This window comes from Saccopteryx leptura, chromosome 1 (genome assembly GCF_036850995.1).
Source record: "Saccopteryx leptura isolate mSacLep1 chromosome 1, mSacLep1_pri_phased_curated, whole genome shotgun sequence".
NCBI lineage: Eukaryota > Metazoa > Chordata > Mammalia > Chiroptera > Emballonuridae > Saccopteryx > Saccopteryx leptura.
The window spans coordinates 363,973,382-363,998,100 of NC_089503.1; the positions used below are offsets into that span (position 1 = coordinate 363,973,382).

At 38.9% G+C, this 24,719-nt stretch overlaps 1 protein-coding gene across 4 annotated transcripts in view; it reads right to left on the reverse strand.

Annotated features, from left to right (window-relative positions):
* The window catches only part of BEND6 (BEN domain containing 6), a 64,547-nt gene that overhangs the window by 7,423 nt on the left and 32,405 nt on the right, over positions 1-24,719 (reverse strand). For 2 of the 4 annotated variants that reach the window (XM_066359145.1, XM_066359144.1), the window contains exons 2-6: positions 23,657-23,873; positions 20,533-20,710; positions 13,671-13,897; positions 3,539-3,731; positions 2,197-2,333 (exon numbers count right to left, since the gene is read on the reverse strand). In XM_066359145.1, coding sequence (XP_066215242.1) covers positions 2,206-2,333; positions 3,539-3,731; positions 13,671-13,897; positions 20,533-20,710; positions 23,657-23,776 — 846 coding nt within the window. In that variant the 5' untranslated portion in view covers positions 23,777-23,873 and the 3' untranslated portion in view covers positions 2,197-2,205. Of the gene's footprint in view, positions 1-2,196; positions 2,334-3,538; positions 3,732-13,670; positions 13,898-14,506; positions 14,571-20,532; positions 20,711-23,656; positions 23,874-24,719 lie in introns of those variants that run through there. The other 2 variants (XM_066359146.1, XM_066359147.1) reach the window with 2 other exon arrangements.

A 24,719-nucleotide genomic window follows, 5' to 3' on the forward strand; every position in this document is an offset into this window, starting at 1 on the left:
TCTCTCCTTATCCTAAGCTAACCATTTCATTGTGGCGACAGAGATGAGGGGTAGACACTGGAAGATCTGGGAATGTCTTTGCTGGGTATGTAAAACAATTATCACTAGTGTGTTATCTTGTGGTCTTGATGTATAAGAATGCCTTTTCCTTTTAATAGATCCTATAGATAGATATTGTAAGCTTGTTAGTAATGGACTATTGTACCATGCTCCCTCCTTACCCACCCCAACCGGTATGTGATTTGGTCTATAAAATCAGCCACAGAATGGTAGGGACTTTCTACATGATTTGGGACCGTGCCCCATGTAGCTAGCTAGCCAGCTAATTAATAGACTCAAATTTCTTCTGTAACCTGCCTGGTGTCTCTATGTAACCCACAGATTGCAGTACTTTAAAACAAAATGAAAGATACCTGTCGATTAGAAAAATCTTTTTTCCATTCAGAATGTATTTACTCCTGTCACCTTGTTAATCTTTACTTCTGATTCAAAATACATCCATTTCTATTCCAAGCAAATTGGCAACAAAAGAAGGCTCAGGCTCAGAAGGCACAAGAACATACTGTGTTTGTAGCAAAAGATTTGTTCCTTTTAAAATTTTTAATTAAAGCCATAGCCAGGTGAATTAATAACATGACTACTGGCCCATACAAACAAAACTGATAGGAAAACCTTTTTACTTTCATTTCTTCAACACTGTGCTGACTGATCTTGTCAGAGATGAATTAGGTGCTTACTCTTGGCAGTCTGAGATATTAAAAAGGCGGAACTTAGAATATTAAAATGCTTTTGAAAAGCTATGAAATACAATGACATACTACAAAAGATAGCTCTATGTCTTGTGTGTCTGGTTGCATGGGAACTTGACCATTCTACATCAAGACCGTAGGGAAGCCCCGTGTCAAAATGAGAAGTTCTAAGTGCTCATTTAAGCAATTCTCTACTAACTGATGAGTTGTGAAATTCGCAATCTACTGAAAATTTGAATCACATGGGGAGTAAATTTCCTTATCTTTTATAAATCTTCAAGTCAGTCTACCAGTATATATGAACCAAGGGGAAGAATTCCTCTATGGTTGTTAAAAGTGGTTTGTTTGTTTTTTAAGGAAGAGAGATTATCATACAAGTAGCCTTGCTTGCATAGCAAAATAATAAGGGGCCCTCAAGGAGGAAAGGACGGTAGTCGGCAACGGGTGGAGGGTGGGCTGGTTGAATGACTGCAATCCACGCAGTTCCAATACCCCATTTACAACACAGTCAGAAGAAAAAGACAAATAAAACGGTCTCAGAGGTGGTAGAGTGGGTGGAGAAGAGGCAACGGGGAGGTCAAACGGACAAGAAAACTTGCCCTCATGTGATTACTACACACCTGTTTATCAATTAATAACACAGTGATGCATACTTTTCACATATTTTCCATCAAAATAACGCAGAGGAAGGGTGAGCACAAGTGAAAGAGGTAGAGCTTTGGGTGGCTAAAGCAAACACAAAATTCCATTTCACAGTTTTGCCTAGGGCAGGGCAGGGCCTGACTGTAAAGGGTATCTCCCTCAGAACTCACTAAAAAGAAATAATTCCTTTGCTTAGTATAATACGAATATGTTGATAAAAACCCTGATCAAACAAACAAACAAACCATAACAATAGATTTAAAGATTTAAAGACAATGACAACGAGAAGCAGGATAGAGGATGGTGGAGGCATACTTCCAGCCAGTCGTTTGTACAGGTCAAGACCCTGCTGCAGAGCTGTAAACTCAGTCCCATTGATGGGCCCCCGATAACCTCCTCTGTTCCCGAGAAACACTTCCTAAGTTGGCAGGTGTTCCTCCTTTGGCTCCTCTCGACCCCAAACCACAACTTAACACATTCTTTTGTGAAGGAAAAAAATGGTTCCTCAGTAAAACACATTTGGAAAACACTACATACTATTCCTCTTAGAGATTTCTGGTGCATTTGACATATAAAAGGGTATCAAAATATCTGAGAGGTTCTAGAAAAAAAAATCTTTGTAACTGAACTCATTATTTCCGACATTTAAATTCCCTTCCCTGTCCCCACCTGCACCCCCGGGAATACCAGCATATCACAGGTCACCAGGATTCTCTAGTAGAGTGTTTGTAAAATGCTCTTCCAAGGATAAAAGTCATACACCTTCTTGCCACGTTAAAAGGACAGTGAAGATTTAAATACTTACCCAAAAGATCTACTTAATATCCTGAGAATTCATATTTTTGCTTAAATTTGGTTTCTTGGTACAGTTGTTTAGCTTTTGCCCTATCATTCTTCTGATTGAGACATCATCGGTGTTGGGAAATAACTGTTTAGTGACTCCTGTAAAAAACAACAGTAACACAAAAACACTTTATGAGCCTTTGCGTCTTCAGGTATGTACTAAGAAAAACACAAAGCAATCCACACTATAATTTTGTCATCATCTTGAAAAAACAGCCCAAACACTCAGGAAATATTTAAACAGATGAATATATAGGCAGGTTTTGCAAAGCAAAGCAAGAGATAACAAGGGTCTATAGCAGTGGTACTCAATCTGGTCCCTACCGCCCACTAGTGGGCGTTCCAGCTTTCATGGTGGGCGGTAGCAGAGCAACCAAAGTATAAATAAAATAATAGATTTAACTATAGTAAGTTGTTTTATAAAGATTTATTCTGCCAAACTTAGCAAAAATCCGACATAAAGTACTTGGTAAGTAATTATCATTATATGCTTTAACTTGCTATAACTCTGCTTTTAAATTTTATAAAGTAAAGTTACTTCCCTACTTTATAAATCACCATTACTGTGGAACCGGTGGGCGGTTAGAAAATTCTACTGTTAACAGAGATACAAAAGTGGGCGGTAGGTATAAAAAGGTTGACTACCCCTGCTCTAGATTATAAACTGGGAACACACATATTTGTCTTCTTATGGTGCCACTCCACTTTAACCTTGCTATTTGTTCTGAACTCCCTCTCCTTGCTCTAAAACGTTAGAGATTTCATTTTATCCAGCCCGACATCAGCTGGAGCAACTAGAATCTCACTATAAGAAAATATACACTATTAACATAGAGAGAGCTAGGATTCAGTGCCTCCTTAAATTTGTTGGCTATTTGCAAAAAAATTATTTGACAATTTAGATGGTTATATTTAAGGAGATTTATTAACTTACAATCCATAAATAAGATAGTCAAATTAACCTCTAACTTTTAGAATAAAAGATAAGAAAGAAAACCAAGATAAGAGAAAATAAGATGTAAACTGTTACTGAAATTATGATCAAAAGGATTTTGAAAATTTACTTTTCTAAAGCTATGATAACTATGAATCTAAGCTTTTCAGTGATGAAAACATTTAGTTTTAGTTTAACATCTACTTGGAAAGTTTTTCTACAAAATTTCTCACATTTAATAAAATTTAGACTATCCTGAGGTTTTTCTTCTACAGAAAAATAAATTTAAAGACTTTAAAAGAACAACTTAACCTTTAATGATAAAACAATTTTAACATCATGTGACAAGGTAATGCAGTCATATTATCACCTATAATTTCTTGAACTTCATTCTGATTCATAGCTGGCTTTACAGCTTTCTCTCGGGAAGTAGAGGACTTTGCACCCGTCAGGCTGTGCGTGGCCATGTATTCATTTGTGTAAAGTACTTGCATCAAATCATTAATAAACTTCTGAGGCTTGCTCTTGTTACAACGGGCAATCTGCCATTTTTCAATCTTGAACTAAAAAATAAATAAAAAATGAAATTGGGAAAAGAGAAAATAAGTAATATCTGGAGAAATATATTACTACTTAAGGGATACCAAAAAACAAATATCAACATTGTTTAAGTTGATCTACTACATTTTTAGTATATAGTTTATATTTCCGGGGTTACAGTTAAATGTTATCTTTGATATATTTATAAAGGCATTTGTTCCAGAGTATATACAAATTCTTCTTATAGAATCTAGAGTTGGTGATTTAAAAATTAGTCTCGTTTTCAATACTTCCAAATAAATGTGGTAGGCAGGAAAATTGTCCATTGAAGAGATGCAAACCCTGCTCCCTGGAACTGTGAATATGTTACAGTCATTCCTTGTTATATTGTGGTTCACTCTTCACGGTCTCACTGTATGGCAGATTTTTAAATTGTATATATCTAATTTTGTACCGTGGATTTTTCACTATTTTGTGGGATTTTGTAGTATATAGGTATTTTTAGATATTTATTATTTTAATTATTTTTGCAGTAAAATAAGCATTTTCTAGCTTAAAAAATTGAAAACAAGTGATGTAGAGAAATGACACCATGAGGAGCGCAACTGACAAATCTTCCCAAAATTTCAACAAGTTCATCAACCAGAGACAGAAAAATCTATCCTTGGAGCGTATGGAAGTTCCACACACTGAAGGCGAAGGTAGGATCAAGCGAAAAATTGGCTAAATATATAATCAACCCTGAGGGAAATAAGTCGGACAAAGAAACACTCTGCCTTCCTCACTAACCTGAGCAAAGGCTGCTTTCACTGGGTACTGAGAGTCGGGATAGCTAGGGGTGTGGAGGAAGCTAACTGCGGCATGGACCTTCGTTCAAGCCGAGGAAAGAGTGTGCCTGCGGTGGGTCAGCCCAAGCTAACTGCGGCATGGACCTTCGTTCAAGCCGAGGAAAGAGTGTGCCTGCGGTGGGTCAGCCCATGTGAGCAGCCGCCCACGCTGCACCACAAGCTTCCCGGCCACCCACGCACAAGCAACTGCCCGCGCCACAAGCAGCAGCTGCCAGCGGCGCAAGGGGAGTGCGCCAAAGCGAACTTCCTTACACCCGAGCTTCTCTGGGCAGGCGGGACACCTTACCCAGCCATTCAAGCTAACAATCAAGCATCGGGGGAGGGGTGCGCGGGCAGCTTGCAGTCCTTTCTGGAACAGATCAGCGGATCCAATCGCTGAAATTAGCTTAACCCACAGACTGCTCACCTCCCAACTGACCTACGTGGCTCTAATTGACAAGATCTCTCTCAGTCCAGCTATCCAAGACAAGAGATGTGATATTTTTTAGTGCCTCTTGCTAAAGGGGTGGGGGAAACTTCTGATTGGTAGAGCTTTCATACTCAGGGATATACGCTAAAAAGAGGGACTTAGCAGATGTTAAGACCTCCTGTATTGCAGGCAGCGACTAGGGCATCTTCTTCTCAGCCAAAACAGGCTACAAAGTGCAGAAAGCCTGGGAACAGTGGTCCCACAGAGTGCTAGGCGTGCTGAAGAGGCCTGGAGGCTCATAGAAAGTCACCTTGAGAGCAATTGGCAACCAGCCCCACCTGATTACGCTGGCAGCTCTGACTGCCAGAGCCTTACCCAGAACCCTGCATTGAGTGGGGATAGAGTGGGGATTTACCAGTTCTTTGAGCCTCTTATTCCACAGGCAGAGGCAGCGGCAGCCTCATAGCTGGATCATCAGGCTGCTAGTTCAGGAAGGAGATACTAGGAGAGAGGCTCTGGGAAAATGGACTCTATCATTGTCGGAGCCTGCAAACGCTAACAAGCCTTGACTACCAATGAGACTGAAGCCAAATATATTACATTGCCGTAGAATCTCATCAACTGCAAATGTCTACCTAAGCGTGACACAGGGGCAGAGCCTGGGTACAGAGTCACCGACCAGGAAGAGGGAGAGGAAAGAAAAAGGAAGAAGAAGTTAACCTCTCAAAATCAAGAAAAATCCACAGACTTTATAACTTGTTCCACTGTTTTTTTTTTTCTTTCATCTTCTTGCCTTTATTATTATTATTTTATTATTATTATTTCTATTTCCTCCACCTTGGTCCTTTTATTCTCTGCCCGTCTTATTATTTCCTTTTCTTGAACTACAATACCCATAAGTGTTACATTTTATTTCTTTTCTTCTTCCTTACTCTCCATGAGGGTTACACTCCAAAACCCTTAACTCTCTCTCTCTCTTTTTGTTTTTTTTCTTTTTTCTTCCTTTCCTTTTCCCTTTTTTCTTATTTCTCCCCTTCTATTAGTTTCTTCTTTTCTCCTTTTACTTTTCCTCTCATTCAATCCTCAATCATGAACAAATTATTTAATTTAGGACTCAAGTTTTTTTTTTTTTTTGTGGCATTTTGGGTGCTTTTTACTTTGCTTTTTAACTCATTTGCATTCCTCCCAACCCAGGATCTCCATTCTATTTAGTCTTTGCTCCATTTAATACAATAGTTATTTTTTCCCCTTTTTCCTGTTTCCCTCTTATCCCTCTCATTATATCTCTTAGTCAACCATCACCTAAAAGCAAATCATTTTATACTTGATGCAAATTTTTTGCTTTTTTGCATTTTGTGGGTCCCTACTTCCTTTTTTGCCCTTGAACACTTTCCCCCAACTCAGGCCCTCTGTTATAGGCAGTTTTTGTTCCATTTAGCATAATATAATTCACAGTTCATCACAATATTTTCCTAAGGAAGAGGGGAGAGGGGAGGAAGAGAAGAAAGAAAGGGGAAGGAAATAATAAATTATTATTGTTTTTGTGGGGTTTTTTTCCAATTTTTTCTATTTTTTATTTTATTATTATTATTTTTTTGTATTTTTCTGAAGCTGGAAATGGGGAGAGACAGTCAGACAGACTCCCTCATGCGCCCGACCGGGATCCACCCGGCACACCCACCAGGGGGCGATGCTTTGCCCCTCCGGGGCGTCGCTCTGCCATGACCAGAGCCACTCTAGCGCCTGGGGCAGAGGCCAAGGAGCCATCCCCAGCGCCCGGGCCATCTTTGCTCCAATGGAGCCTTGGCTGCGGGAGGGGAAGAGAGAGACAGAGAGGAAGGAGGGGGTGGGGATGGAGAAGCAAATGGGCGCTTCTCCTATGTGCCCTGGCCGGGAATCAAACCCGGGTCCCCCGCACGCCAGGCCAACGCTCTACCGCTGAGCCAACTGGCCAGGGCTTTTTATTATTTTTTTTATTTTTTATTCTTTATTAATTCTCATTAGTCCTATAAACAAGACCACCCTTAGATGCCATTAAGAAAAAGGAAATCGAATATCATGGATACAAAAGATAGAGAAGTAACACAGATAGATGTGGAAAAATCTATGGAGAAAAAATGTAATATATTGGAAACCTTGGAGCTAAGTGACAGAGAATTTAAAATAGAAGTCCTAAATATACTCAGAGATATATAAGAAAACACAGAAAGGCAATTTAGGGAGCTCAGAAAACAACTCAACGAACACAAAGAATATATTACCAAGGAAATTGAAACTATAAAAACAAATCAAACAAAGATGAAAAACTCAATTCATGAACTGAAAAACAAGGTAACAAGCCTAGCTAATAGAACAGGACAGATATAAGGTAGGATTAGTAACATAGAAGACAAGCAACTTCAGGCACAACAGACAGAAGAGAGAGACTCAAAAATTTAAAAAAATGAGAAAACCCTACAGAGATTGTCTGACTCCATCAAAAAGAATAACATAAGAATAATAGGTATATCAGAGGAAAAAGAGAGAGAAAATGGAATGGAGAATATATTCAAACAAATAATAGACAAGAACTTCCCAAGCCTGTGGAAAGAACTAAAGCCTCAAATTCAAGAAGCAAACAGAACACCGAGTTTTCTTAACCACAACAAACGTACTCCAAGGCACATCATAATGAAAATGGCACAAACCAATGACAAAGAAAAAAATTCGCAAGGCAGCCAGGGAAAAGAAGAATACAACATATAAAGGAAGGCCTATTAGATTATCATCAGATTTTTCAGCAGAAACTCTATAAGCTAGAAGAGAGTGGACCCCAATATTTAAAGCCCTGAAAGAGAGGAACTTTCAGCCAAGAATACTATACCCATCAAAGCTATCCTTCAAGTACGAAGGAGATATAAAAACATTCACAAATACAGAAAAGATGAGGGAATTTATCATCAGAAAACTCTCACTCCAGGAAATACTAAAGGGGGTATTCCAACCAGATTCAAAGACAAAACAAAACAAAACCACAAGTAAAAGCTCCACCAAGAACACAATAAAAACAAATTTCAACTGTGAGAACAAAAGCAAAAAAAAAGGGGGGAGAGGATGGAGATTAACAGTAGCAAAGGATGATGAAATGCAGAAACACTCATAAGATAGGGTATTATAATGAATATAGTAGGTACCCTTTCCATTACTTAATGGTTTACCACACTTGAAAAAACCACCACAGAAGCACATGACTTAAAAAAGGTAGCAACACAGGAAAGAAGTATGGAATACAAACAAACAAAAACAAATGAGAAGAATCAAACAAGATATAAAACTAACAGAAAGCAATTTATAAAATGGCAATAGGGAACCCACAAGTGTCAATAATTACACTAAATGTAAATGGATTAAACTCACCAATAAAAAGACACAGAGTAGCAGAATGGATTAAAAAAGAAAATCCAACTGTATGCTGCCTACAAGAAACACATCAAAGCAACAAGGATAAAAACAAATTCAAAGTGAAAGGCTGGAAAACAATACTCCAAGCAAATAACATCCAAAAAAGCAGGTGTAGCAATACTCATATCTAATAATGCTGACTACAAGACAGAAAAAGTACTGAGAGACAAAAATGGTCATTTCATAACGATTAAGGGGACACTGAATCAAGAAGACATAACAATCTTTAATATATATGCACCAAACCAAGGAGCACCAAAATATATAAGACAGCTACTTATTGACCTAAAAACAAAAACTGACAAAAATACAATCATACTTGGAGACCTCAATGCACCGCTGATGGCTCTAGATTGGTCATCCAAACAGAGAATCAATAAAGATATATTGGCCTTAAATGAAACACTAGAGCACCTGGATATGATAGACATCTACAGGACACTTCATCCCAAAGCGACAGAGTATACATTTTTCTCTAGTGTACATGGAACATTCTCAAGAATTGACCATATGTTGGGCCACAAAAATAACATCAGCAAATTCAGAAAAATTGAAATTGTACCAAGCATATTTTCTGATCATAAAGCCTTGAAACTAGAATTCAACTGCAAAAAAAGAGGAAAAAAACCCTACAAAAATGTGGAAACTAAACAACATACTTTTAAAAAATAAATGAGTCAAAGAAGAAATAAGTGCAGAGATCAAAAGATATATACAGACAAATGAAAATGACAATACGACATATCAGAATGTCTGGGATGCAGCAAAAGCAGTAATAAGTGGGAAGTTCATATCACTTCAGGCATATATGAAGAAACAAGAGAGAGCCCAACTGAACCACTTAACTTCACACCTTAGGAACTAGAAAAGGAAGAACAAAGACAACCCAAAACCAGCTGAAGAAAGGAAATAATAAAAATCAGAGCAGAAATAAATGAAATAGAGAACAGAAAAACTATAGAAAAAATTAATAAAACAAGAAGCTGGTTCTTTGAAAAGATCAACAAAATTGACAAACCGTTGGCAAGACTTACCAAGGAAAAAAGAGAAAGGACTCATATAAACAAAATCCAAAATGAAAGAGGAGAAATCACCACAGACATCATAGATATACAAAGAATTATTGTAGAATACTATAAAAAACTATATGCCACCAAATTCAACAATCTAGAAGAAATGGATAAATTCCTAGAACAATACAATCTTCCTAGACTGAGTCATGAAGAAGCAGAAAGCCTAAACAGACCAATTAGCAGGGAGGAAATAGAAAAAACTATTAATAACCTCCCCAAAAATAAAAGTCCAGGCCCAGACGGTTATACTAGTGAATTCTATCAAACATTCAAAGACTTGGTTCTTATTCTACTCAAAGTCGTCCAAAAAATTGAAGAAGAAGCAATACTTCCAAACACATTTTATGAGGCCAACATAACCCTCATACCAAAACCTGGCAAGGATGGCACAAAGAAAGAAAACTACAGACCAATATCTCTAATGAATACAGATGCTAAAATACTAAACAAAATACTGGCAAATTGAATACAACAACATATTAAAAAATAATACATCATGATCAAGTGGGATTCATCCCAGAATCTCAAGGATGGTTCAACATACCTAAGACGGTTAACGTAATACACCATATCAACAAAACAAAGAACAAAAACCACATGATCTTAACAATAGATGCAGAAAAGGCATTCGATAAAATACAACACAACTTTATGTTTAATATACTCAACAAAATGGGTATAGAAGGAAAATATCTCAACATGATAAAGGCCATATATGATAAACCATCAGCCAACATCATATTAAATGGCACAAAACTGAAGGCTTTCCCCCTTAAATCAGGAACAAGACAGGGTTGTGCACTCTCTCCACTTTTATTTAACATGGTGCTAGAAGTTCTGGCCACAGCAATCAGACAAGAGAAAGAAATAAAAGGCATCCATATCGGAAAAGAAGAAGTAAAGGTATCACTTTTTGCAGATGATATGATCCTATGCATCGAAAACCCCAAAGAATCCACAAAAAGACTACTAGAAACAATAAGCCAATACAGTAAGGTTGCAGGATACAAAATTAACATACAGAAGTCAATAGCCTTTCTATATGCCAACAATGAAATATTAGAAAATGAACTAAAAAAAATAATCCCCTTCACAATTGCAACAACAACAACAAAAATACCTAGGAATAAACATAACAAAGAATGTAAAGGACCTATATAACAAAAACTACAAAGTATTGTTAAGGGAAATCGAAAAAGATACAATGAGATGGAAAAATATTCCTTGTTCTTGGATAGGAAGAATAAATATAATCAAAATGGCCATATTACCCAAAGCAATTTATAAATTTAATGCAGTTCCCATCAAAATTCCTATGATTCTTTAAAGAAATGGGACAAAAAATCATCAGATTTATATGGAACTATAAAAAAAACCCCGAACAGCCAAAGTAATCCTAAGGAAAAAGAATGAAACTGGGGGCATTACAATACCTGACTTCAAACTATATTATAGGGCCATGACAATCAAAACAGCATGGTATTGGCAGAAAAACAGACACTCAGACCAATGGAACAGAATAGAAAGTCCAGAAATAAAACCACATATACATGGTCAAATAATTTTTGATAAAGGGCTCAACAACACACAATGGAGAAAAGAAAGCCTCTTCAACAAATGGTGCTGGGAAAACTGGAAAGCCACATGCAAAAAATGAAACTCGACTACAGTTTGTCCCCTTGTACTAAAATTAATTCAAAATGGATCAAAGACCTAAATACAAGACTTGAAACAATAAAGTACATAGAAGAAGACCTAGGTACTAAACTCATGGACCTGGGGTTTAAAGAGCATTTTATGAATTTGACTCCAAAGGCAAGAGAAGTGAAGGCAAAGATAAATGAATGGGACTACATCAGACTAAAAAGTTTTTGCTCAGCAAGAGAAACTGACAACAAAATAAACAGAAAGCCAACTAAGTGGGAAATGATATTTTCAAACAACAGCTCAGATAAGGGCCTAATATCCAAAATTTACAAAGAACTCATAAAACTCAACAACAAACAAACAATCCAATAAAAAAATGGGAATAAGGACATGAACAGACACTTCTCCCAGAAAGAAATACAAATGGCCAACAGATATATGAAAAGATGCTCATCTTCATTAGTTATTAGAGAAATGCAAATCAAAACTACAATGCGATACCATTTCACATCTGTTAGATTAGCTATTATCAACAAGACAGGTAATAGCAAATGCTGGAGAGGCTGTGGAGAAAAAGGAACCCTCATTCACTGTTGGTGGGACTGTAAAGTAGTACAACCATTATGGAAGAAAGTATGGTGGTTCCTCAAAAAACTGAAAATAGAACTAGCTTATGACCCAGCAATCCCTCTACTGGGTATATACCCCAAAAACTCAGAAACATTGATACGTAAAGACACATGCAGCCCCATGTTCATTGCAGCATTGTTCACAGTGGCCAAGATATGGAAACAACCAAAAAGCCCTTCAATAGAAGACTGGATAAAGAAGATGTGGCACATATACACTATGGAATACTACTCAGCCATAAGAAATGATGACATCGGATCATTTACAACAAAATGGTGGGATCTTGATAACATTATACGGAGTGAAATAAGCAAATCAGGAAAAACCAAGAACTACATGATTCCATACATTGGTGGGACATAAAAACAAGACTAAGAGACATGGACAAGAGTGTGGTGGTTACCAGGGGTGGAGTGGGGTGGGCGCAGGAGGAAAGGAGGGAGAGGGGAAGGGGGAGGGGGAGGGGCACAAGAAAACTAGATAGAGGGTGATGGAGGACAATCTGACTTTGGGTGATGGGTATGCAACATAATTGAATGACAAGATAACCTGGACATGTTTTCTTTGAATATATGTACCCTGATTTATTGATGTCACCCCACTAACATTAATAAAAATTTATTTATAAAAAAATTACAAACCAAAAAAAAATTGAAAACAATAAAAAATATTATTTAAAATACTAAAAATATTAAACTGAAATAAATACATAAAAAGTGTTTAAGAGCATAGGAAGTGTTTATAAGAGTGTGGGAAAGGTTAGTAACAGTGTGGGAAAGGTTTATAAGAGTGTGGGGAGGTTTTATAAAGCCTTAAAAATATACAAATAATAAAATAAATATAAGGTCACTACTTCGTGATTTTCACCTGTCGTGCGCGGTTCTGGAACCTAACCCCTGTGATAGACAAGGGACCACTGTACCTTACATGGGAAAAAACACCTTCGTAGGTGTGATTAAAATTAAGTACAGTATCTTGAGATGGGAAGATTATCCTGGATTATCCAGTTAGGCCGGATCTAATTCCAGGAGCCCTTACATGCAGAAGAGGGAGGCAGAAGAATGGGTCACACACCAAGGCAGGAAGGAGGAACCGTTTGAAGAGGAAGAGGGCTTGCCTGCATGGCTGGCTTGGAGGATGGCGGAAGTGGGCCCCCAAGCAAGGAGTGCAGTTCCCCCTGGAAGCAGGAATGGCCTCCTGCTTATAGTCAGCAAGAAAACCGGAACTCATTTCCACAAACACAGAAACTGAACTCTACAACAACTCGGAGGAGCAGGGAATAGATTCTTCCATACAGCCTCCAGAAAGGGGCACACCTGCCAGCAGCTGATGCTACCACGCTTCTGACCTACAGAACTCTGAGGCGATACATTTGTATTATCATAAATTACTAATTTTGTGACAATCTGTTCTACAGGAAAAGGAAACAAATACACTAAGATTCAGTTAATCTAATGTGAAATTTTTAGTATTTAATTATTGCTCTTGAGGGTATATTTTCCAATGATAATACCTGATTCTAACAAAACTCTTTTTAGCTTCTGTTTCTTGATTAAGAGAAATTGAGAAAGTAGAAAAGGAATTGTGTCCAGACAGCCCACAGAGGATGAAATTTACCTTCTCTTAATGATTAAACTTCATAGATCTTAATGCATAGTTACCTTCTGTCACTGGATTAAGAATTTTCTAGTTTAAAAACTTTACCACTGTTCACAATTTGACTTTCGTTTCCTCACTGGATATCTGTTTCACAAATATTAGAGTTACTGTAAGAAAATTATCCTATGCAATGGAAATGTGACGGTGATGGCCTAAAGTTGGTAACTGAATAAACAGTGGTCATTTTGTGCTCTTATTTTAATTTTTGTATTTAACTGTGTCACAGAGAAAGATAGGGCAAGGATTGTAACTGACCTGCTTCTCATCAGTGTGATGCTCTTCTTCAGCTCTCAAGGAAATTGGTGAACTGGAATTAGAATTAGAATTAGAATTACTGCACATTGAGGCAAATGAATCTGGTGAGGAGTTGTTTGTCGCTCTCCAGAGGGTGGACGCAGATGTAAGCATGGTTCCTCTACCCTTAAGCACGGCCTCCGCCATACCAACCAATTCTTCAAACTGGGTTACTGCTTGTGGTAACACTAAAATGGCAAGAAAAAGCAACACTTAACCAATACTTTTAATAACAGGGGCATATATACAGTTTTAAAATTGGGTGTATAGGCACAGAAATATGTGGAACAAATTGTGAACATTTGCTGCTTTTGGAAAATAAACATGGTAAGAAGAGTGGTTGGGAATATTTACTTTTTATTATTCCATGCTTTTTAATAATTGCTTAGTAATAAAAAATCAATATAAGAACATTAGATGATGGTATTTAAATGGTTATGCATGATGTCATAGCTACAATGAATGTTTTAACAAGTTGCTTCTTTTTTCTAATTGCTAACAGTATTATTTGAAAGCATTCAATCTCTTGTTTGGAGACATTACTGATTTTATTATTCAATCACCTTCCAGATACTCATATTAAACCAGCTTCAGTGACAAGATAAAATCAACCATTTCTCACAGATTAAAACAAATTTTCCATAATTTTTTTATATGGGGTTTGCCAGGGAGTCTATTTCCATCAAACTAATAAAAATTCATTGCCCCTGTTCAAATTTACATTTTCATATATCAAAGATGAATTTTGGTAATTGACTGAATATTCTCTTTGTATTTTTTTTTCAATGGAAACTTACACATTCAAAGGTTTCATGTCTCCATGTAAAATGGTCTTCTCTGTTGTTATACTTAGTTTGTTTCCTAAGGACAAATAACATTTTGTTGGAGTTGGAAGTCACCTTGAACCCTATCTAATTCGACTCCTCACTTTATGGTTGGGGGGCAAAAAGACTGAAAACTTTTTTGTACTTTTCTTAAGCATATTATTGAGCTCTAATCTTTAGAATAATATAAGATTTGAGAGCTGAGAGTCAGGCATATTGATGACATGTCCAAATCAATACATCTGGTACTATATCAATAGGAAAATCTGAAAAAAGAAATCTTATATTCTCTCAATTAGTATTTACTAAGCACCTCTCTTTTGCCAGATGCTTATTCAATTAGAAATTACTTATTGAGCATTTAATAATATTAAATATTGATCTAGCTTTTATTTTGTGCCAGGCATTATTCTTGGAACTTTATTCATGTTCGTTCATCTAATCCTCATTGCAACTCTCTGAGATAGGTATTATCATTATCCTTAATTTATAGATGAGAACAATCAGGCAGTGAGAAGTTAAATAATCCATCCAAGGTCAACCCAATTAGTGAAAAGAAAAACCAAAATTCAAATTCAGACTGCCAATTTCATGCTATAAACAGCAGTTGACCCTTGAACAACATGAGTTTGAATTGCACAGGTCCATTTATACACAGATTTTAAAAAATAAATATATTGAAAAAATTATTTTGAGATGAACTACTTAACCTAGGAAAAATTAAGAAAAAGTTTAGTATGTCATGAACAGATATAATACATACACAAAATATGTGTTAATTGACTGTTTATGATATCAATAAGGATACTAGTCAGCAGTAGGCTATAAGAAGATAAGTTTTGGACAAAGTTACACATGGGTTTTTGACTGCAGGGGACGGTCAGCACCCCTAACGTCCACATTGTTCAAGGGTCAACTGTACTATGTTATGCAGACTCTCAACAGTTTCCAGTCACTGCGTTAAGTGATAGGGATAAAACCAAAAGCAAAACCAGATGCAAGTTCTAGTTTTTTGGAACTGAGGGGAGTGGGGGATAATATTTACATAACCATTCTATGTAGTAAGAATTTGGCCTGCTCAGAGATAGGTCTACCCTGCAGGCAGCCCTGACCCTGCTCCCAAATTTCCCATCACTTTCTGGGAGGTAATCTCTAAATCCTTGGCAACTCCTCAGTAGGAGGAATGATGTTGTTATTCATGGTGAGCCCCTCAGACCACACTTCATAGTTTTTGCTAAGGGGTTTCTCAAAGTAGGAATGATCATATTCAGTAGTCTTAGGGTCACGGTGCTGTAACAGGGCACTTAAGATGACCATTGAGAAAGGACCTTTGTGGCTAGCCATGTGGAATGCTGGAGGATGAATTGTGTCCCACCACAGAGATGTGTTGGAGTCCTAACCCAAATATCTCAGATTGTGACCTTATTTGGAGAGTGAGTGTTTTATAGATGTAATCAAGTTAAAATGAGGTCATTAGGGTGGGTACCAATCCAATACGATTGATGTCCTTATAAAAAAAAGTAAGTTTGGCCACAGAGAGACAGCACACAAGGGACAACACCGTGTGAAGACTGGCATTATGCTGCCTCAAGTCCCAGAAAGACCAGGGGCTGGGAAAGAGCCCTGAGTAGATTCTCCGGCAGCACCGTCAGAGGGACCATGGCCCTGCTGACACCCTGATGTGAGGTTCTAGCCTCCAGAACGGAAAGGAAAATGCATTTCTGTTGTTTAAGCTACCTCGTGTGTGGTGCTTCGTCACTGCGGCCATAGCAAACTAATAATGGAGGATCTCGGTGAGCATAAGAAATTACAATGGGATGATAAGGATCGAATGAAGTGGGACCCAGAGGGAATAAAAGGAAAAACTGAACAATGTGTAGAGTCAAGTCATTTAAGGAGTTTTACTACAAAGGGGAGGAGAGAAATAGGGGGAAAGGTGGAGAAGCAAATGGCTTGAAAGAATTTGTTTCTTTCCTTTTCTATTTTTAAGTTTTTATTTATTGATTTTACAGAGGCAGGAGAGTGAGAAATATCAACTCATAGTCGCTTCACTTTAGTTGTTTACTGGTTGCTTGTCATATGCACCTTCAGCAGGCAAGCCCAGGGTTTCGAACCAGCGACCTCAGTGTTCCAGGTCAACACTCTCTCCACTGAGCCATCACAGACCGAGTTTGTTTCTTTTTCTCCTTTTTTTTTTTTTTTCAACAGAGACAGGAGAGAGATTCAGAGAGAGGGATAGACAGGGACAGACAGACAGGAATGGAGAGATGAGAAGCATCAATCATTAGTTTTTCGTTGCATGTTGCAACACCTTAGTTGTTCATTGATTGCTTTCTCATATGTGCCTTGACCGCGGGCCTTCAGCAGACCGAGTAACCCCTTGCTGGATCCAGCAACCTTGGGCTCAAGCTGGTGAGCTTTTTGCTCAAACCAGATGAGCCTGCGCTCAAGCTGGTGACCTCGGGGTCTTGAACCTGGGTCTTCCGCATCCCAGTCCGACGCTCTATCCACTGTGCCACCGCCTGGTCAGGCCCGAGTTTGTTTCTTTTTAAGGAAGAAATAATAATATGTCTGATGCTAATGTGAATGATTCATTAGAGAGGGAAAACTTGATCATACAGGAAAGAGGGAGGAGAATCTCCTGACCTTTAGCCTTGATTAGGGGAAAGAGGCTGGGCTTTGAGGCACAGATGGAGATACTGCCTTTGGCTGGACAGAATAGGTCATTTGTGAGTGAGAGGAGAGACAGTGGATCATGCAAACCCATTGCAGAGATATGACAGTCTCTTCATATCCTCCAACTTCTCAATGGAGCAGGAAGCAAAGTCATCAAGTGAGAATGAGAATAAGGGAGGAGATGTGAGAACCCGGCAAGTGGTGAGAAAATCCGGGAGTGTGGGAGAGAAGAGAAACTGGTCAGAGCGAGCGGATCTTTGCATAGGTTGATGAAGCGGATTTGCTACTCTTTAATTTGAATTTTTTCATCTACATTTATAACAAAACTTGGTCTATAATTTTTTGGGTGGTGTTTATATGCCCAGTTCTGGTGTCAATAAAAACAGAGACAATAGCAATAACAACCATTACTGAGCATCTATGAGGGGCCACACACTGGTGCTTTCTCCCAATTATCTCATTTAATCCTCCTAACAACAACATTTCACAAAAGAGAAAATGGAAGCTAGGGCTGAGGGCACGTCAAGTGACATGGTCAAAGCTGCACAGCTAGTAAGCAGAGCTGGGATTCAAAGCAACGTCTGTAACTCCAGAATTAATACTTGTAACCAGCAGTTTATGTCCACTTTATGTTTATAAAGCTTTTCATCTTGCTTTAAGTTCTGTAACAGATTATATAAACATGAGAATTATCTCTTTTTTGGTTTCTATTTTTTAAATCACAAAAACCTTACCAGGGAAAACCATCTGTTATAAAAATGCAAGATTTCTAGTTGAAAAAAATAAAGAGATAATGGCTTGTTACAAGCATCATATTTCCACTTGCACGTGTGGCTGTTTCTACTAAAAATTACTAGGTACTCCGAGGCAAGCGTGTGAGCCGTTCCTCTGTGCACCTCGCTCAGCACCACGTTCTGTCTCACCATCTCTGCCTCCAAGAATATCGTGGAGCTGTCCGATTTATTTCCAGCGCCCGCGCCCGAAGCCAGGCTGCCACCACATTAGTCTGGATGACTGCGAGACCTTTCAGGTTGTCCCTACTTTCTTTCTTCTGGCACTTACACTCCTAATGCACACAGCAGCCAGAGGGCTTTACTTCAAAATGTTCTGTGTATTTACTGTTTACAACAGAATGCTGCCCAACATGACTGCCCAGTGCTCAGCTGTATAAAATAGTGCGTGGTGGCTTGACCGGGCGGTGGTGCAGTGGATGGAGTGTCGGACTGGGATGCGGAGGACCCGGGTTCGAGACTCCGGGGTTACCAGCTTGAGTGCAGGCTCATCTGGTTTGAGCAAAGCTCACCAGCTTGGACTCAAGGTGGCTGGCTCGAGCGAAGGGTGACTCGGTCTGCTGAAGGCCCGCGGTCAAGGCACATATGGGAGAGCAATCGGTGGGCAACTGGGGTGTCGCAACGAAGAACTGATGATTGATGTTTCTCGTCTCTCTCTGTTCCTGTCTGTCTGTCCCTGTCTGTCCCTCTCTCTGACTCTCTCTCTGTCTCTGTAAAAAAATAAATAAATAAATAAAAAATAGTGCATGGTGCTGAACTACAAAAAGAAACCTTAATTTTTTTTTTTTTTTCTGAAGCTGGAAACAGGGAGAGACAGTCAGACAGACTCCCGCATGCGCCCGACCAGGATCCACCCGGCACGCCCACCAGGGGCGGTGCTCTGCCCCCCAGGGGGCGATGCTCTGCCCATCCTGGGCGTCGCCATATTGCGACCAGAGCCACTCCACCGCCTGAGGCAGAGGCCACAGAGCCATGCCCAGCGCCCGGGCCATCTTTGCTCCAATGGAGCCTTGGCTGCGGGAGGGGAAGAGAGAGACAGAGAGGAAAGCGCAGCGGAGGGGTGGAGAAGCAAATGGGCGCTTCTCCTATGTGCCCTGGCCGGGAATCGAACCCGGGTCCTCCGCACGCTAGGCCGACGCTCTACCGCTGAGCCAACCGGCTAGGGCCAGAAACCTTAATTTTTGAAAAATAAATACTTAAACACAAGGCTCCCACCAAAAGGGATTATACCAAGTGGTTTTATTTGGCTTATGCTGATCTTTCTTCTTCTTCTTCTTCTTTTTTTTTTGTATTTTTTTGAAGTGAGAAGCAGTGAGGTAGAGAGACAGACTCCCACATGCACCCGATCGGGATCCACCTGGCAAGCCCACTAGAGGGCGATGCTCCCCATCTGGGGCATTGCTCCATTGTGACGGGAGCCATTCTAGTGCCTGAGGCGGAGGCCATGGACCCATCCTCAGCACCCAGGCCAACTTTGCTCCAGTGGAGCCTTGGCTGCGAGAGGGGAAGAGAGAGACAGAGAGAAAGGATAGGGGGAAGGGGGAAGCAGATGGATGCTTCTGCCCTGGCCGGGAATCGAACCCGGGATTTCCACACGCTGGGCCAATGCTCTACCACTGAGCCAACTGGATATGGCCTGATCTTTCTTCTTTATAAATCTTCAGTAAATGTGATTATTTTCCCAAACCACTCCTCCCAACTCCAAAACTAATATTTAATTCTAGTAGTTTTTATAATGGATTAGATCAGGCCCCTTTTTCTAGTGTTTTCTTTCACAAAGGGAATTGAGATAAGTACATCATGCACAACTTAACATATATATATATATATATTTTGTATTTTTCCGAAGTTAGAAGCAGGGAGGCAGTCAGTCAGACTCCCGCATGTGCCTGACCAGGATCCACCCGGCATGCCCACCAGGGGGCGGTGCTCTGCCCATCTGGGGTGCTGCTCTGCTGCAACCAGAACCATTCTAGTGCCTGAGGCAGAGGCCACAGAGCCATCCTCAGTGCCCGGGCCAACTTTGCTCCAATGGAGCCTTGGCTGTGGGAGGGGAAGAGAGAGAAAGGAAGGAGAGGGGGAGGGGTGGAGAAGCAGATGGGCGCTTCTCCTGTGTGCCCTGGCTGGGAATTGAACCTGGAACTCCTGCATGCCAGGCCAACACTCTACTACTGAGCCAACTGGCCAGGGCAACATATTTGTTTTTGTTTCACTAATCTTTCCTCTCTAGGGCCTACCAGTAAGTGGCGTATATATTAAATGCTCAATAAATGTTGAACATTGTTAAATGAACATAATATTTGGTATTTTTTAGGAATAATTTAAAATTTTCTAAGCAATAAACTAGTCGCTTCAATAGAGTGCTTCCACATTAAGTTATGTATTCATAGATTTTTCTTAAAATGTGACTTTTTATTTTTTTCTCTAAGGTCTTGATTTTCTTTTTCAGGCTTGATAGTTGACTTGCAATACTTTCCACTCATAAGTGTATTTTCCCTTTCATCTAAAGTTGCCAATTTGCTCAAAGTTTACCTTGAAGCATGACCAGAGACTGTCGAAGTCGGCTGTTTTCTTTCCGGGTGTTCGTTAGTTTCTGTTTCAGGCTTTTTATTTTCGCGCACAATTCCTCCTTCGACAATTCTTCTAAAGGCTCTTCATCCTCACTGGAGCTTTCCCCCGGCAGAAAGGCATTCCCCGAAAATGGGTCTCTCTAAAACACAAGGCAGGTACAACAAAAGGAGCTTCAAAGTGACTTTCATTGTTTATGTCACCTTGTGTTTGCTGAAAGGACCTACAAATGCCTGTCCTCCCAGGCACTCCTTGTTGAAGAGAGGAGCTAGGCTCTAACTAGTGTTTAGCCTTAGCATTGTCTTCCACAGTCCAGAGGAACTCAGCAGAAGGGAAAAATATCAAAGTTCCATGCATGTATCTCTTGAAAATCAGAAATCAGGATTCTGACTTTCTGTCTACCTCCAGTGAGAAATACAAAGTAGAAAAACAGTATAACAGAGTAGAATCAACAAGACCACCATTCAGATCTCTGGAGCTCCTCCCCATCCTCCATCCTTCCCCTATTTCTTGTTGCCTTGAGGACAATTAGGGGGTTTACTGTGTCAGAAAAAGGACAGATAAGATTCACCTAGAAAAAAAGCATTCGTATTTACCTTTCAGTTTTAAAATAGTTCTTAAGGTCAACAGCAAGACAACAGTCTGCACATACATGCACTCAAGTTATAAAATCCTGGTTGTATTGAGACAGAAAAGAATTTCCTCAAATTACAAAGCTGTCATAGATATAGATATAGATATAGATATAGATATAGATATAGATAGACAGATATAGATAGATCCAAACCTGGAAAGGTGGAGCATAGAGTGGAATTGATAAAGATTCAACCCTAGGAGCTTGGAGTATAAAGTTTTTAGAGTAGAGAGCAGAAAGGCATGATCTAAAGAAAGTTCCTACTGCACAGGAAGGGAAAAGACATCTTGGTGCCAGGAGGAGGAAGAGCCTCAGGAATCAAGAACTGGAGTGGCAGGAAATTAGATTCAAATGTCTTTGATTTTCCTGCCCCTGCCCCTGCCCCTGCCCCTTGGGGAGAAGAAACATACACTATAAGGGTAGAGTACATAATAGAAACATCCAGATAAATAAGGAGCCATTCCAGAGCAGCTGGGCTGGCTCCTTGCTTCTCAGTCCATTATCAACTCTCTAAAGCGGCTCTAGCATAACACTAGAGCAACATGGCACCTCTCTGGGCCATAGGTTAGAAATGGCCAGAGTTGGTGTCTGGATGAATCCACTGGAGACTGCATACAGGCTTCCCGGAGCTTATGTGGAGCAACTAAAGCAGGGGTCGGGAACCTATGGCTCATGAGCCCGATGTGGCTCTTTTGATGGATGCATCTGGCTCACAGACAAATCTTTAATAAAAAAAATAATAACATTAAAAATATAAAACATTCTCATGTATTACAATCCATTCATTTCCTACCACTCATGTTCATGGTTGCGGGTGGCTGGAGCCAATCACAGCTGTCCTCCGGGACAACACCAAATTTTTACTGGATAATGAATAACGTACATGGACCGTTGTATGGCTCTCACGGAATTATATTTTAAAACCTTCATGGCTCTCTCAGCCAAAAAGGTTAAGAATCCAAATGGTCCCTGCATCCTGGTCAGGAAATAGGTAAGTGCTGGGAAAAATGGGGAAACAGAAAGAGTTTAGCATGTAAACAGAGAGGTCACAGGCTGTCAGAACCTCAATGAAGAAGTTTTGGGTGCTAGGATGACAAATTTCAGTAGCAAGTGCCAACAGAATCCCCAAAGGACCCGGATGGCCTGGCTGTGCCTCCGCAGAAATCCTACTAGACACCCAGGAATCTTGGATGAAAACCGGCTGTCCCTCCCCAGATGCAGAAGGATAAGTAAGACTTATGAAGGCTTAGATCACTTCCCACGAAAAACAGAGAAAGTGGGGGAGGGTAAGAATCTAGGATCCATAGAGGCTTAAATTCTGAAGTGACTAAAATTATATTAATAGCTCAAAGGAACTTTTAAAAACTAGAACATTCTGTCATTCAGTATGAATGGGCAAGTTTAAGCTTTCCTTTCTGACCCTGTGCTTGTGCCTTCACTACTTTCACAATGATTTTTTGCTCCTCAATCAAAAGAGCACACGTGATCCTGTCACAGACACATTTTGCGCACATGGAATCGTCATAAGCACGGCTGGCATACAGCTTCCTTTGAGACAACCTTAGGAAAACTTTAGGTCTCACAGCACTAACTGCTTGTAATTGGCCTGGGCAATCTTCAAGTGTGGATTTTGTTTTTTCTAAGTCGTCTGGGTATAAAGGTAAATAATTCTATCACCTAGTGTCCAGGACAGGCTAGTTTTTGTTAGAGGTTGTATTATAGGATACAGTCTAAGACGGTATGTCAAATACTGCACCCTTCTGAATGCTTTTAGACCCCATCCCTCAAACACTAAAAATATTTTAAACCAGGAGAATGGTATAGTATATATTTTAAAAATTAAATAAGCATATAGGCACATAAAAGACTACATGTATTATGGAGACATACACAAATACATGTATTACGAAGACACATAAATAAAAAGATACAGAATAAACACATTGTTAGGTTGTTCAAGGTATACAAGCAGAATGGGAGTGAGGAATTCAGATCAAAAAGGAATCAATGAATAAACAAAAATGAAAAACACACCCTGACCAATCTAGTGATGAAGATTGGCTACAAAATGTAGCATAAATAAATAAATAAATAAATAAATGCCTACATACATACATAAACAAACAAATAAATAAATAATAAATGTTAACAAAGATACATTTCAATTTCCCCAGTATTTTTTGAAAGAAAAAATATTTTCTGACAGTTTGTTGATCTTTACTTTGACAAATTGGCCATTGTTAAGTAGAAGCAGGTAAAATGTCTTTTGAGTGTGTTTCTAACTCAACTTGTTCAACATTACAAAGAGGACATGCAATTTTATTTCCTGGTTGAATAAAAAAAAAGAAAGAAAGAATAAATTAATAGAATGGGAAAGTACTAATAAAGTATGAGAGGAATTATGAAATTGTGGTGGAGCTAGATGATAGCAGATCAAGGCGACGGCACACCAACCTGCCCTTTATCCACGTCACTGTTGGCATTCTCGGAGCCCATGGTCTCCGTCCTTTTCCTCTTCCCTTTTCTAAGAGCGTGGGTATTTGTCACTTCATCTGTTTGCAAGATCGTCTGCATTTTATCAATTAGTTACCAAAGGTTTTCCCAAAATGTAGGAGGGAACGCCCATGTAGATGATACTATTCCAGATGTAGCCCGACAGTTAATGTTTCTCCTTAAAAACAAAAACAAACAAAAGGATACATAAAATATTAACAACTGTATGACTCATAATGGCACTGGTCACTCAAGTTAACTACTTTTACTAAATGTTTCCTAGCATTCTTTCTTCCAATGACCAATTTAGTACACATTTTCATTTGATTCAAAAGTCTTTCAGTTTCATCATTACCATCTTCATGATGTAATGTTTCCATGATGCAGTGAGTTGTCATTTATAAAATCAAATAATTAAAAATTTTTCCACATTTATAAGTTATTTTATTGTCAATCAGTTATAAGGAGTCTAAAAAACAAAATAGAAATGTTATAAATTTGTGCAAACTATTTCAGAGAACTGAAGTTATACATCTTTAGGAAAAAAGACAATAATAGCAGATCTCAGTACAACCAAAATATTCCAAAGTAGATCAATAAGAATTATTCAGAAGTCTTTGGGTTTTTTCCCTGAAAACTCTAAAGTTTTGTGATGAAAAGTTTCCCTTGCCATCAACTTAAGAATTATACCATAAAGAATGGTGGGAAAATATCTCAAAGGCAAAAATACATTTCATAAAAATGTTAAGGGATAAACATTTTCAAAATTTAATAAAGCAGATGATAGTTCTTATGTCAAATAGGGTTGAAATGATCAAATTTAACTTTTGTTCCTGATGATGCAGCACATTTGGTCTTAGCATCCTTATTACTTGCATATATTGGTTTGTTTTCATGAAAAGATATTTAATTATAAATAATAAAACTACAGAAGGGACTGAACTTAAAGGGACCTCAAGAAATATGTGGATAGTTGAGCAGAAGGTAACATATACTTCTTACCAAATTATACTAAGTAATTATA